This window comes from Xenopus laevis, chromosome 8S (assembly GCF_017654675.1).
Source record: "Xenopus laevis strain J_2021 chromosome 8S, Xenopus_laevis_v10.1, whole genome shotgun sequence".
NCBI lineage: Eukaryota > Metazoa > Chordata > Amphibia > Anura > Pipidae > Xenopus > Xenopus laevis.
The window spans coordinates 100,870,819-100,886,218 of record NC_054386.1 but is presented as its reverse complement, the minus strand read 5'-3'; the positions used below and the strand labels follow the sequence as shown (position 1 = coordinate 100,886,218).

The 15,400-nt window shown below is 39.7% G+C and overlaps 1 protein-coding gene across 3 annotated transcripts in view; it reads left to right on the top strand.

The window, feature by feature from the left end:
- Positions 1-15,400, top strand: part of LOC108700612 — a 47,389-nt gene that overhangs the window by 11,514 nt on the left and 20,475 nt on the right. For all 3 annotated transcript variants that reach the window (XM_041574531.1, XM_041574529.1, XM_041574530.1), the window contains exons 5-8: positions 5,503-5,711; positions 7,078-7,180; positions 8,774-8,979; positions 10,381-10,486. In XM_041574531.1, the coding sequence (XP_041430465.1) occupies positions 5,503-5,711; positions 7,078-7,180; positions 8,774-8,979; positions 10,381-10,486 (624 nt within the window). The remainder of the gene's footprint in view (positions 1-5,502; positions 5,712-7,077; positions 7,181-8,773; positions 8,980-10,380; positions 10,487-15,400) is intronic.

Genomic DNA, 15,400 nt, shown 5'->3' with positions numbered 1-15,400 from the left:
CCCAGATCCCCCTTTTGCATTTTAATCTCAGCTGTCTCTGACCCGAGTTACTGGAAGTTCTATTGTCATTCAACTTCACAGTTTCAGTCCTCATGAAGTTATCACAGAGGGGGTGGAAGGCCATAAAATAAGAGGCTAAAACTGAGATAGGCTGCAGAAGTTGCATGACAGGGTAAACCAACAAACAATGTTATAACAATTTTTTTGTCTTTTACTGGGGCGGAACTATAGAGGAATCAGACCCTGTGGCTGCAGGGGGGCCCAGGGTGTATAGAGGACCCATGAGGTCCTCATTCATATATAATTTCAATAAATATTGGTAAAACTGGTCAACCTGGGGGCCTGAAAAATTATTTCCTTGTATGTGGGGCATCTGTTCAGAAGAGACTGTGATAAATGAGACCACCGCAGCACCCAATTCTCAACAAGCAATTTGTTATTTGCAGCAGGAATATAGTTTTGAGGTTATCGGAAATAAGCTTTTTTACATCTGAAAGACAACAGGTGCATATAAAACCCTGCAAAAGAGAGGGGATCTATAAATGCACATTCTGTGGCCTTGTGCTTCATTCTGTTCTCTTCGGTGTTTCTTTTTGGAGCAATAGCAAGATTTTCAGGGGGTACAAAAGTTGTGCTTCAACCCAACTTCAGGGTAATGGGGCTTGTGAACAGTCAGGCCCGGATTTGTGGCAAGGACGGCAGAAATTCAGGGGCGGTATGTTGCCCAGCCGCATTCAAGTAAGATGTTCCCCTTCTGCGTCACATCTGCATCGTCTTCTTGTGCCTGCACATATATGCGCATTCGCATGTCTTGAATATGCATATATGCGCATTTACGTGCAGGCGCAAGGAGATGGGGTGAACAACGCTGAAGGAAAGGGGACGACGTGGGAGGGGAAGACAGAGGGGGATGCATAAGGGGGCAATGAGCGGAGACGGCCTAGGGGCGCCCATTTGTAAATCCAGGCCTGTGAGCAGTGCAACCAGACGGTCCTGAACCTGTTGAGAATTCTAGGAGAAGAATACCAAAACAGATGACCAGATAGTCTACTCAATGTTGTGTGCAACTAAACCAACCCTTATTTCTGCTCTTTGGCATGGCTACCTGATGACCTCACTGAGTTCAGCCCCAAGCAATGGGTTAACCTGTTGGCAGTGAGCCTGCAGAAGGCCCAGGATTTGGTGCTGTTGGATGGCTGACCTTACACTGCTGTGCCCAGTAAACCAAATTTTGGTCCACAACCTCAAGACTTTGTGGGGTTCTGTACTGTTCTACTGTACCTGGTGGAGTCTGAGAGTCTGAATCAAGAGCAGTTGAACCCACATGTTCAAACCTGTGTTGAATTTGGATGAGCACGTTTCAGGCAACTTTCTAGAAATAAACAGACGCATATGTTTTCCATTGGCAATTACATTATTGCTAGTGGAAAAGCATTTTTGGGAGATTTGTTACCCATGGAGCAAATATTTATCTCAGGCAACAAATCTCCCCTTATGCCAGTACCCTTATATTGTTTTCCTAAAATGATTAAGGCAAGGCAAAGACAAGAACAGGGTGCAAGCTCATAACATTACAAATGTTATATCAGTTCAGTTTAAAATACAAATGGATTTAATTACAATTATATTAATGTGGAGCAGAACTCAGTGACAGTCTCTGTAGCCTCTGAGGTCAGTTATGATTTTCACCCTATGTTTTATATATTAAGTTTTCCCAACTTGATCCAAGAAGTAACTGACAAATTTGCCTGGAATTTCATATAGAAGAAGTTTCCCTTTATTGATATACAGTAAATAATTTAAGGCTTTTGTGATGTTTCTCATTATTGAGTTCCCTTACAATGATACTCAAGAGTTCCCTGTATAACTCAGCCTGCAGCCTTGTGCCTTTATATGGTCACAGAACAACCTCTCAGTGACTTCTAATATCCTTATCATTTACAGTAGGGGGTACATTATCCCTTATAATACATGAGTGATACTCAGAGTTCCCTGTATAACTCAGCCTGCAGCCTTGTGTCTTTATATGGTCACAGAACAACCCCTCAGTGACTTCTAATATCCTTATCATTTACAGTAGGGGGTACATTATCCCTTATAATACATGAGTGATACTCAGAGTTCCCTGTATAAATCCGCCTGCAGCCTTGTGTCTTTATATGGTCACAGAACAACCCCTCAGTGACTTCTAATATCCTTATCATTTACAGTAGGGGGTACATTATCCCTTATAATACATGAGTGATACTCAGAGTTCCCTGTATAACTCAGCCTGCAGCCTTGTGTCTTTATATGATCACAGAACAACCCCTCAGTGACTTCTAATATCCTTATCATTTACAGTAGGGGGTACATTATCCCTTATAATACATGAGTGATACTCAGAGTTCCCTGTATAACTCAGCCTGCAGCCTTGTGCCTTTATATAGTCACAGAACAAACCCTCAGTGACTTCTAATATCCTTATCATTTACAGTAGGGGGTACATTATCCCTTATAATACATGAGTGATACTCAGAGTTCCCTGTATAACTCAGCCTGCAGCCTTGTGCCTTTATATGGTCACAGAACAACCCCTCAGTGACTTCTAATATCCTTATCATTTACAGTAGGGGGTACATTATCCCTTATAATACATGAGTGATACTCAGAGTTCCTTGTATAACTCAGCCTGCAGCCTTGTGTCTTTATATGGTCACAGAACAACCCCTCAGTGACTTCTAATATCCTTATCATTTACAGTAGGGGGTACATTATCCCTTATAATACATGAGTGATACTCAGAGTTCCCTGTATAACTCAGCCTGCAGCCTTGTGCCTTTATATGGTCACAGAACAACCCCTCAGTGACTTCTAATATCCTTATAATTTACAGTAGGGGGTACATTATCCCTTATAATACATGAGTGATACTCAGAGTTCCTTGTATAACTCAGCCTGCAGCCTTGTGCCTTTATATGGTCACAGAACAACCCCTCAGTTACTTCTAATATCCTTATCATTTACAGTAGGGGGTACATTATCCCTTATAATACATGAGTGATACTCAGAGTTCCCTGTATAACTCAGCCTGCAGCCTTGTGCCTTTATATGGTCACAGAACAACCCCTCAGTGACTTCTAATATCCTTATCATTTACAGTAGGGGGTACATTATCCCTTATAATACATGAGTGATACTCAGAGTTCCCTGTATAACTCAGCCTGCAGCTTTGTGCCTTTATATGGTCACAGAACAACCCCTCAGTGACTTCTAATATCCTTATCATTTACAGTAGGGGGTACATTATCCCTTATAATACATGAGTGATACTCAGAGTTCCCTGTATAACTCAGCCTGCATCCTTGTGCCTTTATATGGTCACAGAACAACCCCTCAGTGACTTCTAATATCCTTATCATTTACAGTAGGGGGTACATTATCCCTTATAATACATGAGTGATACTCCGAGTTCCCTGTATAACTCAGCCTGCAGCCTTGTGTCTTTATATGGTCACAGAACAACCCCTCAGTGACTTCTAATATCCTTATCATTTACAGTAGGGGGTACATTATCCCTTATAATACATGAGTGATACTCAGAGTTCCCTGTATAACTCAGCCTGCAGCCTTGTGCCTTTATATGGTCACAGAACAACCCCTCAGTGACTTCTAATATCCTTATAATTTACAGTAGGGGGTACATTATCCCTTATAATACATGAGTGATACTCAGAGTTCCTTGTATAACTCAGCCTGCAGCCTTGTGCCTTTATATGGTCACAGAACAACCCCTCAGTTACTTCTAATATCCTTATCATTTACAGTAGGGGGTACATTATCCCTTATAATACATGAGTGATACTCAGAGTTCCCTGTATAACTCAGCCTGCAGCCTTGTGCCTTTATATGGTCACAGAACAACCCCTCAGTGACTTCTAATATCCTTATCATTTTACAGTAGGGGGTACATTATCCCTTATAATACATGAGTGATACTCAGAGTTCCCTGTATAACTCAGCCTGCAGCTTTGTGCCTTTATATGGTCACAGAACAACCCCTCAGTGACTTCTAATATCCTTATCATTTACAGTAGGGGGTACATTATCCCTTATAATACATGAGTGATACTCAGAGTTCCCTGTATAACTCAGCCTGCATCCTTGTGCCTTTATATGGTCACAGAACAACCCCTCAGTGACTTCTAATATCCTTATCATTTACAGTAGGGGGTACATTATCCCTTATAATACATGAGTGATACTCCGAGTTCCCTGTATAACTCAGCCTGCAGTCTTGTGCCTTTATATGGTCACAGAACCCCTCAGTGACTTCTAATATCCTTATCATTTACAGTAGGGGGTACATTATCCCTTATAATACATGAGTGATACTCAGAATTCCCTGTATAACTCAGCCTGCAGCCTTGTGTCTTTATATGGTCACAGAACAACCCCTCAGTGACTTCTAATATCCTTATCATTTACAGTAGGGGGTACATTATCCCTTATAATACATGAGTGATACTCCGAGTTCCCTGTATAACTCAGCCTGCAGTCTTGTGCCTTTATATGGTCACAGAACCCCTCAGTGACTTCTAATATCCTTATCATTTACAGTAGGGGGTACATTATCCCTTATAATACATGAGTGATACTCAGAATTCCCTGTATAACTCAGCCTGCAGCCTTGTGTCTTTATATGGTCACAGAACAACCCCTCAGTGACTTCTAATATCCTTATCATTTACAGTAGGGGGTACATTATCCCTTATAATACATGAGTGATACTCCGAGTTCCCTGTATAACTCAGCCTGCAGTCTTGTGCCTTTATATGGTCACAGAACCCCTCAGTGACTTCTAATATCCTTATCATTTACAGTAGGGGGTACATTATCCCTTATAATACATGAGTGATACTCAGAGTTCCCTGTATAACTCAGCCTGCAGCCTTGTGCCTTTATATGGTCACAGAACAACCCCTCAGTGACTTCTAATATCCTTATCATTTACAGTAGGGGGTACATTATCCCTTATAATACATGAGTGATACTCAGAGTTCCCTGTATAACTCAGCCTGCAGCTTTGTGTCTTTATATGGTCACAGAACAACCCCTCAGTGACTTCTAATATCCTTATCATTTACAGTAGGGGGTACATTATCCCTTATAATACATGAGTGATATTCAGAGTTCCCTGTATTATTATATTTTTTTAATTATTATATATTACAAAAGGGGGTATACAGGTGTAGATCCATTATCCAGAACCCCATTATCCAGAAAGCTCAGAATTATGGAAAGACCATCTCCCATAGACTCCATGTTATCCAAATATCCCAGAATTCGCTGAAAAACTGTTGTATAGTCTGGCGATGTGTGGTGTATTATCCTGCAGTTTTTTACACAGCATAATCAATATAGACCTTATAATTGTGTGTAAATTGCCCAACTGATATATGAAAACTATACAGTCATGCTAATGCAAATTAGGCAAAAATAAGGTATCTGTGTTCTTTGCAGAAGATGGAGTAGTGACTATAGATCACATTAGAAACATTGCAGGCTCCGGGACCTTTAAAGTCAATAATAAATTTGATGAGAAACTGAAACCTCGCTCTGGTGAGTTAGTGGCAAAGAAGGCATGGAATCAGCTTAGTGTCAAATCTGCAGAAGAAAATGATGAACTATTTGTTACACGACTGAGATATGGAATTGCTTGTTCAGATGAGGTAGGTTTCCTTGTTATATTATTAATGTATGCCCATATACTGCTATCTATGGTATTTTCAATGGCTTAAATACTGAAATTTATTTGAAATTGCATGGCCCACCTGCATACACAAATACCCTCACACATATACACACAAGCTTGTGTATAGAGTTAATGACAGAGATTCTGGAGCCCCACTCAGGGTGTAACAATAGAGGCAGCACTTTCTGGTCTCTGAGGAGGTCTAACAACATAAGACAGTAAGGGTCAGTGAGTTGAGAGGCCCTAAGTTCCACCTAGAAACTCCATATGTTATACCAGTTAAGAGACCTAAGTGATAGAGATGTAGTGCAAAATTTAATGACATTATTACCTTTATTTTCAAGTATAAAAAGTGTAAGCCTCTATAAACAAAAGCTGAGATCAGGAAAATTCAGCCAGAGAAGGTTTATTATGTATAACTGTACGGACCGATTGTGTGCACAGCAATAAAACAGATTGCTGATCCCAAGCACATATTTAAGACATACAGGTATAGGATATGTTATCCGGAAACCCGTTATCCAGAAAGCTCAGAATTACAGAAAGGCCGTCTTCCATAGTCTCCGTTTTATCCAAATAATCCAAATTCTTGAAAATGATTTCCTTTTTCTGTGTAATAATAAAACAGTAGTTTGTACTTGATCCCAACTAAGATATAATTAATCCTTATTGGAGGCAAAACCAGCCTATTGGGTTTATTTCATGTTTATATGATTTTCTAGTAAACTTAAGGTATGAAGATCCAAATTATGGAAAGATCCATTATCCAGAAAGCCTCAGGTCCCGAGCATTCTGGATAACAGGTTCTATCAGGCCCGGATTTGTGGCGAGGCCACATAGGCCCGGGCCTAGGGCGGCAAAAAATAGGGGCGGCATGCCACCCAGCCGCATTATGGGGACATGTGCGTCCCCATTCAATTACACCAGCTGCGCTGGCGCTTTTTCGGCGGCGCGCTGGGAAGGGGAAGAGATCCTTTGTTTCATATGAAATGATCTCACTCACATAGAGCAAAAGGAGCACAGAGCAGCACAGTAGCATGGCCTTCAAAAAGATCTCCTGCTGGGCCTTGCTATAATGAGACCTAGCATAGGAAATTTCCCATCGGCCCCTTATTGCCTCCACGTACCTGTATAAAAATATATACAGTATATTCCAAGGTGTCAGGTTCTCTGGTTGGCCATAGGAGAAAACTGTTAAAAAAAACAGAAAACAGTTAAAAGCTGGTATTGCAGAGGCACTAGAACAAAGCAGAGAGGGTAGTCAACACAAAATATGCAATACTTGCTGTAAGGGTAACTGAAAGGGACAAAGCAGGAATTATTATTTTTCCTTTTACTTTCAGAATCCGCCTCCTGATGCCGGAGAGATACTTCGTTTTTCATTCCACAACCAGGAGCACTGGGGTATTTATATAGGAGACAGAGATGTGATCTATCTCAACAGAGGTAAGAGTTAGAGAATGCTATTGTACTAATGCTATTGTACTAATGCTATTGTACTGATGAACTGTGCCAGTATACGTTTGTTTTGCTTCTGTGCCAATGTGACTTCAACTGCCAAGGCCAAGATATTCAATAAACAGTCTGCCAGTAATCTCCCTCTTAAAGTGGTGGTTCACCTTCGATGAAAAAAAGATCCTAACATTATGTTTAGTGTAATAAAACAGTCATTGGGGGTCATGTATAAAGTTCGCACAGCACATATTTTTCGCAAATGGTTGTATTGCGCATGTTTTTTCCTGAACGCTAATATATTGCACTGCTCTGCCCGTCTTTCCAGTTTTTGTGAATTCGCAGTGTGAATACATTTTCACAAATCGCGCGCAAATGAGACGGGAGTTTGCGCAAGCGCACCCAATGTGCGAGGTTGTTGTGCGCAAAAATAGCGTTGACAGTAACTTAAATTTGCAGTTTGCGAATCTGTTTTGCGAATGTTTTATCCGCCACCAAAGTTGTGGCCCTGTCTTAATGTGTTAAATAACTCCATAATGTCTTAAATAATTTAAGACAGGGCCTTAATTTAGGGTCAGGTTTCATGTGACACTGTGACCTGACTGAATCCAGACTCCTGGACTATTTACAACCCACCTTAATTCATTGTATTATCACTACAATTGATCTCTATCTATCTGTAACTTCCTAATTTATTGCCCATGAATAACTTTCACTGATCTAACAAAATATAAGCTGTGCCTTTCCAGCTTTCATTTGTAGTTTGTCTGACGAAGGGGCCTTGGTGCTCCGAAAGCTTGCAATCTATTTTTTTTATTGTTAGCCAATATAGGTATCACTTCTACAATACTTTTTGTATTTGCTTGTTTTTTTATTTGTTATTTTAAAATAAAAGTGAAAACATGGAAAAACCTATACTTAACACTATTTTTGCCCCAATCATTGTTGTGTTACCCTTGTCTGCATAGATGTTTCTTTTACTTATTTTTCTATTTGGACATATAATGGCCAACTTTGCAAGGCATCCAGCCTGCAGGTCTAATGGATGACTGGCTACATACAGGAATAACCAGATACTATTGATTTGCTCTTTTGGGCCAGCAAACAAAATCATCAAGTTTGCAGGAAATTAAAAAAAAGGGCTGTTGTGCCTCATTGGCCAACCATGTATAAGCCACCTGATGACAAGGTGTTTCAGCAGATAAAACTTTTAGCGTGGGCAGATCTAATGTTATGCTACTGAATAACAGGATGGTCTGTCAAAACTGACCCTTGATTGGACATCCACAGCAAGACGGTCTGGTAGTATGGTCAAACTAGGCCAAACTGCTGAACCAAACCTGGCCATACTGTTTATGACCAGCTTTACAGTTGGTTCCAGTAGAGACAGATGTTCTCCTTACAGTACTTAAGGAATGGATGGAATGAGGAGGGACAAACATTACTTTACATTGCAGCATCATCATAAAAATTAGGTGCCGTTTGCTACTCGTCAACTAATAGGTTCTGTGCAAATGTGTCAACTACGTTACCATTTGCTTCATCTTCATATCCAATGATAATATCTCTAATTCTCTGAACCTTCAGAAACAGCTTATGTACAGCAGATCGATCTAGACTATTTGAAGGACATCAGAATAATTAGGAAATATGATCATAAGTTAAAGCCTAAAAAGCAAGACAACATCACGATGGAAGCTAAAAAAAGAGTTGGGGAGAAGATGACTTGGGGGGAGGACACTGATCAGCTGTTTGCAACTGAACTGAGATATGGACTGAAGTTCTCAGATAAGGTAAGGAAATATCAATCCTACTTTTAATCCTCTGGTACAGTGATTCTGAAATTAATATTATAGCTGTAATCATCAGGGCTCAATTACTAAAACCAGGCTACTTTACAGGTAAGCAGTACTCATGGCAAAAAGTTACAGATTTGCTTAAAAATAAAACAATTTTAATTGGTTGCCATTGGATAGTGCCCATTTCCACATCTGTTCTCTATTGGCGTTGACTATTTTTATCCAGGAGTGAAACTGAGAGGTCATTGATGGCATAAATTTTTCATTCACAACTGATGACGTTTTTAAAATTTTCCCTAATTTTAATATGCAAATTAGGAATTCCATTTAATATTCAACAGAATCTTTTGTTGAGGATTTGGTAATTGACTGAATCTAAGAATGATAAATTCAGGGCTTTGCTACTATTTATGGGATATGCTTTTATTCAGAGCCTCTCCTGTTGACACTGCTCTGACATTCAAATAATGTGTGGTCAGCAAGAGTAACTAGAAGGCTACACTACAAGTCAAATAAAGTAACTTGCTTTTAGTTATAATATTTGTTATTCTCTATGATTTTGAGGAAGGTGTTGTTCCGAAGTTCTCCTTTGAGGTAACGCTATAGTAAACTGAGTGGCACAGTTCAGTAACTATGATCTTTACCCCAATATTTTGCTTCTAGATGAGACCTTAATTCTCAGGGGTTGAGCCCTCACAACAGGTGATGGGTACAGGCAGTGCTTAGCACAATAATTGGGTGCCAGTGGTAATCTGCAAAGAAGTTCACATAAGAATGAGCAGGAATGTAGAGCAACAGTGGATCGGCTTATATTCATAGAACCAATGGTCAGTATTAGTCCCCGCAGGGAGGAAACATACACAGCAGCAATGAAGGTACACCCAAATTTCAGCCTTTACCATAAGTGGAACCTGAGGGGAATCTCTACATCCCTAGGTCTGTACACTTAGTCCCTACTCTGGGCAATTAGTACCCGTATCCTAATCCCACTCACTCTCCTCGTCAGAGCATCAGGCTGCTCAGCTAAATAGTCTGCCACTCCTAGAGTGACCTCTTAAGGTGAGTAGCCTGTCCTTATTAGACCTGACCTGTCTAGGTTCCACTTCCTCCTTCTTGCCTGCTCAGGCAAGGGGATAAACAAAATGGACCCTGAGCACATTGTTGCTCAGGTACTATATACTTTAACACATACCACCTACTGGACACTTATTGAACTACAGGGGTATAGCTAAATGAAGGATCAGGTTCCCCTCCTAACTGTGTTTTAGGACCCAGCTTAGGAGCCTATAATACTAGGAGAATGCCTGTTAAATAATGAGTGGCTAATTTACCAGTCCCCTACAGGTGCAAAAAGACTAATTTATAAAACCTTCTGCAAATTTTGTTCTTGAGCAGCAGCCACCCCCTGAGCCTGGAGATCTGATTGAGTTTGTGCGCCTGTGGGGTATCTACAGACACTGGGGAGTCTATGTTGGAGATGGCAACCTTGTGCACCTGCAATGTAAGTGAAGTTAATTTTCCTTTCATGTCCCAGATCTTGCTGATTTTTAGAATGTGACCTGAGATATTTCCTAAATCCTAAATCACCATAGGTAGGTGACCAGGTGCAAATTTGGCCAGTGTTTACAAATGACCCCCAAGGACTTGTTATGAATGACAAAAGCTAAATGCAAGTAGAGCACAAATAGCACCAGGGTTACAACCTGTCCTGCGTTGAACTGGACAGCATTATTTTCAAAAGAAGAGCTGCCCAGGTCAAAACTGCCTGCCAGGTTTTCCAAATTAGGAAATCTGGACAGGGCTCCCCTTGCCAATTGCCATGACATAGCCCTGCCACGAGCATGTCACCACCCACCTCCCTGCTCAGACTCCAAGGAGCTGGAAGGTGGCAAGCCTAAATAGCATCCATAAATAGTCAAGTATAAGTAATGGCTATTGAGAAATACACTATATGAGACACAGGATAAACTATGTAGCAGCCATAGAGTCTTGAGAAATAGCCAACATCTCTTTACAACATCAACAACGCGCAGGTAAACCAGATATTTATCCAACTTCAATCTGGGTGATAGAGAAGTACATTTAAGTCCCCTATGGAGGCCAGCAGAAAAGTCCTAAATGGAGATCTTGTCTTGTACCAAACTTTGATTGCTAATCCTTGATATGAAAAAAATTTAGTGAATATTTTATAGCTCAGGTTTTCAAAAATAAAATCTTACAAATTTCAATACAAAATGCTCAAAAATTAAGCTGCCAACTTTTTAAAAAGTCAATGGGGTATGCATCTGAACATTTAAGCAACTGTAAAAGAATAAGTAAACCTTAAAAATAAGTGAATGTAAAATTGATGAGGGGGCTATTCTAGCACTTTTGTCATTTACATTCATTATTTATTTTGTTTTTATTCCAAGATATTAAGGGATACATGTGCTGTTAATATGAATGAATTTTGTTACAACAGCGCCACCTGCTGGTCAGTTTCCCACCAGTCTGACCAGCAAGTAGTCAAGGAATTTGTCAGGAGAAAGAAAGAGGCTGATGTTCTTCTGCTTAGGAAAACAATTAGAAACCTTTCTCAAATCTTTCCTAAGCAGAAGAACATCAGCCTCTTTCTTTCTCCTGACAACTTCCTTGACTACTTGCTGGTCAGACTGGTGGGAAACCGACCAGCAGGTGGCGCTGTTGGAACAAAATTCATTCATATTAACAGCACATGTATCCCTTAATATCTTGGAATAAAAACAAAATAAATAATGAATGTAAATGACAAAAGTGCTTAGAATAGCCCCCTCATCAATTTTACATTCACTTATTTTAAATGTTTACTTATCCTTTAATTGAAGCACTTGAGATTTTACAGCTTTGTTAAAAATAACACAGAACAATGTGATCTTTGTTAGCAATTTCCTTTTTTCATTAAATTCTGCCATAAATACTAAGACCCTTTTCCATCCTAGTGTATCATTTCTAAGACAATGACTGTCATTCAAGATATAAGATGTTTTTGATTGCAAAATAGTTAACTTTTTTAACGTATTTTCGCGTTCCCTTTTTTCCAAATTTTTTCTCAAATCTATAAAAAGCCAACTAATTTTTTTTTAAAATTTTTTTGAATAAATAACTACTTTATTAAATGAGTCTGTCTTTTGGTTAAAATGATAATAGTGCTAATTCTTCAGAACTTTGTTTGTGAAGATTCTCATTCATCCAGGTCATGGCAGATCTCTAGAAATAAGTCAAATCAACTGGACTTGCTGTGTTTTTCTTGAAGACGATTCACCAGTCAACCAACTGGCTTTCTTGATTCAGAATAATTTGTACATAGGATCTTGCTTCGCTATATATCCTCTGTATTCTGGAATGTTGCTCCAATCAGCATAATCGGTTTATCATAATACACAACAATGTCATTGAATAAGGTTTTGATTGTATTAGCAAGATTGAAGCTTTGATGTCTTATTAAAGCTTCCTGTTTGACTCCCACCATCCACTAGATCACAAACTGGGGGTCATCAAAACTCTACATCACAGAGCAGACAAGATCTCCACCAGCACAGAGGCTAAGTTGAAAGAGAGAGGGTCCCTGAAGACATGTGGGTATCCAGATTGGGCTTTTGTGAAAACCGGTAGAAAAAGAAGCAATAACACCAAGACTACCGGTGAAGTTGGAAAACAGGACGGGAGAAAGAACTTGGTCCTCCCATATGTAGCTGGGGTGTCGGAAAAAGGATTTTTAATAAACACCACATCCTTATCTGCTTTAAACCCAGCAACACACTGAGGCAGCAACTAGTTCACCCAAAAGAGCCAACCGCAAAGCACAAGAAGAGTAACATTGTGTATCCAGTGCAATGAGGAGTGCTCTGATCTGTATGTGGGGAAACCAAACAACAGTTACACCAGCGTATGGCGCAGAACAGAAGAGTCAGCTCCTCTGGTCAGGACTCAGCCGTGTACCTACATCTAAAAGAAAAAGGACACACATTTGAAGACTGCCAAGTCCAGATTCTAGGCCGGGAGAGCGACTGGTTCAAGAGAGGTGTTAAAGAAGCCATATATGTAAAAACTGAAAAACCAAGTTTGAATAGAGGCTGGGAGGGTGCGACATCTATTGTCTGACACATACAATGCTGTTTTGGCACCTCTCCCTGGAAGGTTTAATAACACATCAAAGCTCCAATCTTGCTAATACAATTAACACCTGACTTAATGACATCATTGTGGATTATGATAAACAGATTATGCCGATTGGAGCAACATTTCAGAGGATATATAGCGAAGCAAGATCCTATGTGCAAGTTATTCTGAATCAAGAAAGCCAGTTGGTTGACTGGTGAAACGTCTTCAAGAAAAACACAGCAAGTCCAGTTGATTTGACTTATTTCTTCATAACTTTGTTTTGATGGTGAAAAGGCACAAGGACTTTGCAAAAGGAATTTATCTATATATGTGCAAATTTAGTACTATAGGTATGGGATCCGTTATCCAGAAACCCGTTATTCAGAAATCTCTGATTTACTGAATGGCTGTCTCCCATAGACTACATTATAATGAAATAATCCAAATTTTTAAGAATGATTTCCTTTTTCTCTGTATAGGTATGGGATCCTTTATCTGGAAACCCGTTATCCAGAAAGTTCCAAATTACGGAAAGGCTGTCTCCCATAGATTTCATTGTAATAAAATAATCCAAAAATGTAAAAATGGTTTCCTTTTTCTCTGTAATAATAAAACAGTCGCTTGTACTTGATCCCAACTAAGATATAATTAATCCTTTTTGGAAGCAAAACCAGCCTATTGGGTTTATTTAGGGGCAGATTTATCAAGCTTCGAAATTCGACCATCGAATTGGGCAAATTTTTCTTTTTGAATTTTTTGTCCGTTTTCGGTCTACCGTATATACTCGAGTATAAGCCGACCCGAGTATAAGCCGAGGTACCTAATTTTACCTACGAAAATTGGGAAAACTAATTGACTCTAGTATAAGCCTAGACACAACTACAGCCCTGTCTCCCAGCAGCGCACATTCTGCCAAAGCGACCCCCCCAGCGATCAACCGGACTTCTTTGCAAAGTTGATGGTGACAGAGAATTGCCAAACGGATTACTGTGTGCATTGTCCCGCTGTCCCACTACCATGTGCAGAGGGTGCTGTGTGATATTGTCATCACTGTTAATCCTTCATATAACCAACAGAGGGCGCTGTGTGATATTGCAGTCACTGTTATTCTTCCATATAACCAACAGATGGCGCTGTGTGATATTGCAGTCACTGTTATTCTTTCATATAACCAACAGAGGGCGCACTGTTATTCTTTCATACAACCAACAGATGGCGCTGTGTGATATTGCAGTCACTATTAATGTTTCATATAACCAACAGAGGGCGCACTGTTATTCTTTCATACAACCAACAGATGGCGCTGTGTGATATTGCAGTCACTGTTGTTCTTTCATATAACCAACAGATGGCGCTGTGTGATATTGCAGTCACTGTTAATCTTTCATATAACCAACAGAGGGCGCACTGTTATTCTTTCATACAACCAACAGATGGCGCTGTGTGATATTGCAGTCACTGTTATTCTTTCATATAACCAACAGATGGCGCTGTGTGATATTGCAGTCACTGTTATTCTTTCATATAACCAACAGAGGGCGCACTGTTATTCTTTCATATAACCAACAGAGGGCATTGTGGGATATTGCAGTCTCTCCCCAAGTGTACTGTTGGTATAGGAATGATTAAAAGTGACTGCAATCTCGGCTATGCGGGTCGGGAACCTCTGACCTGTGTATAAGCCGAGGTAGACTTTTTCAGCACATTTTGGATGCTGAAAAACTCGGCTTATACTCGGGTATATACGGTAAGTAAAATTGTTCGAATCGAACGATTTAAAAAAAAAAAACTTCGACTTTTTAAAATTTACCCAAACTTTGGCTCTAGGTTCCAGGAGGTCCCCATAGGCTAACATAGCAATTCGGCAGGTTTAAAGTGGTGAAGTGTCTAAGTTTTTTAAAGAGACAGTACTTTGATTTTCAAATGGTCAAATATTCAAAGTATTTTCAATTTGAATCAAAGTCTAATTTGGCCTATTCGATGGTCGAAGTACCCAAAAAATACTTCGAAATTCAAAGTTTTTTAATTCGAAAATTCACTTCGACCCTTAGTAAATGTGCCCCTTAATGTTTACATGATTTTCTAGTAGACAATGTATGAAGATCCAAATGACAGAAATATCCCTTATCCGGAAAACTGAGCATTCTGGATAACAGGTCCCATACCTGTACTAGCACCACCTAATACTACTTTGTATTATTTAACCCAAGCACTCATTACTCGTGCTCCATTTTACAGTATTTGGTATTGTAACAAATTCAAGGAAAAAATGGTTACAGAACTTACAATGGGTAGC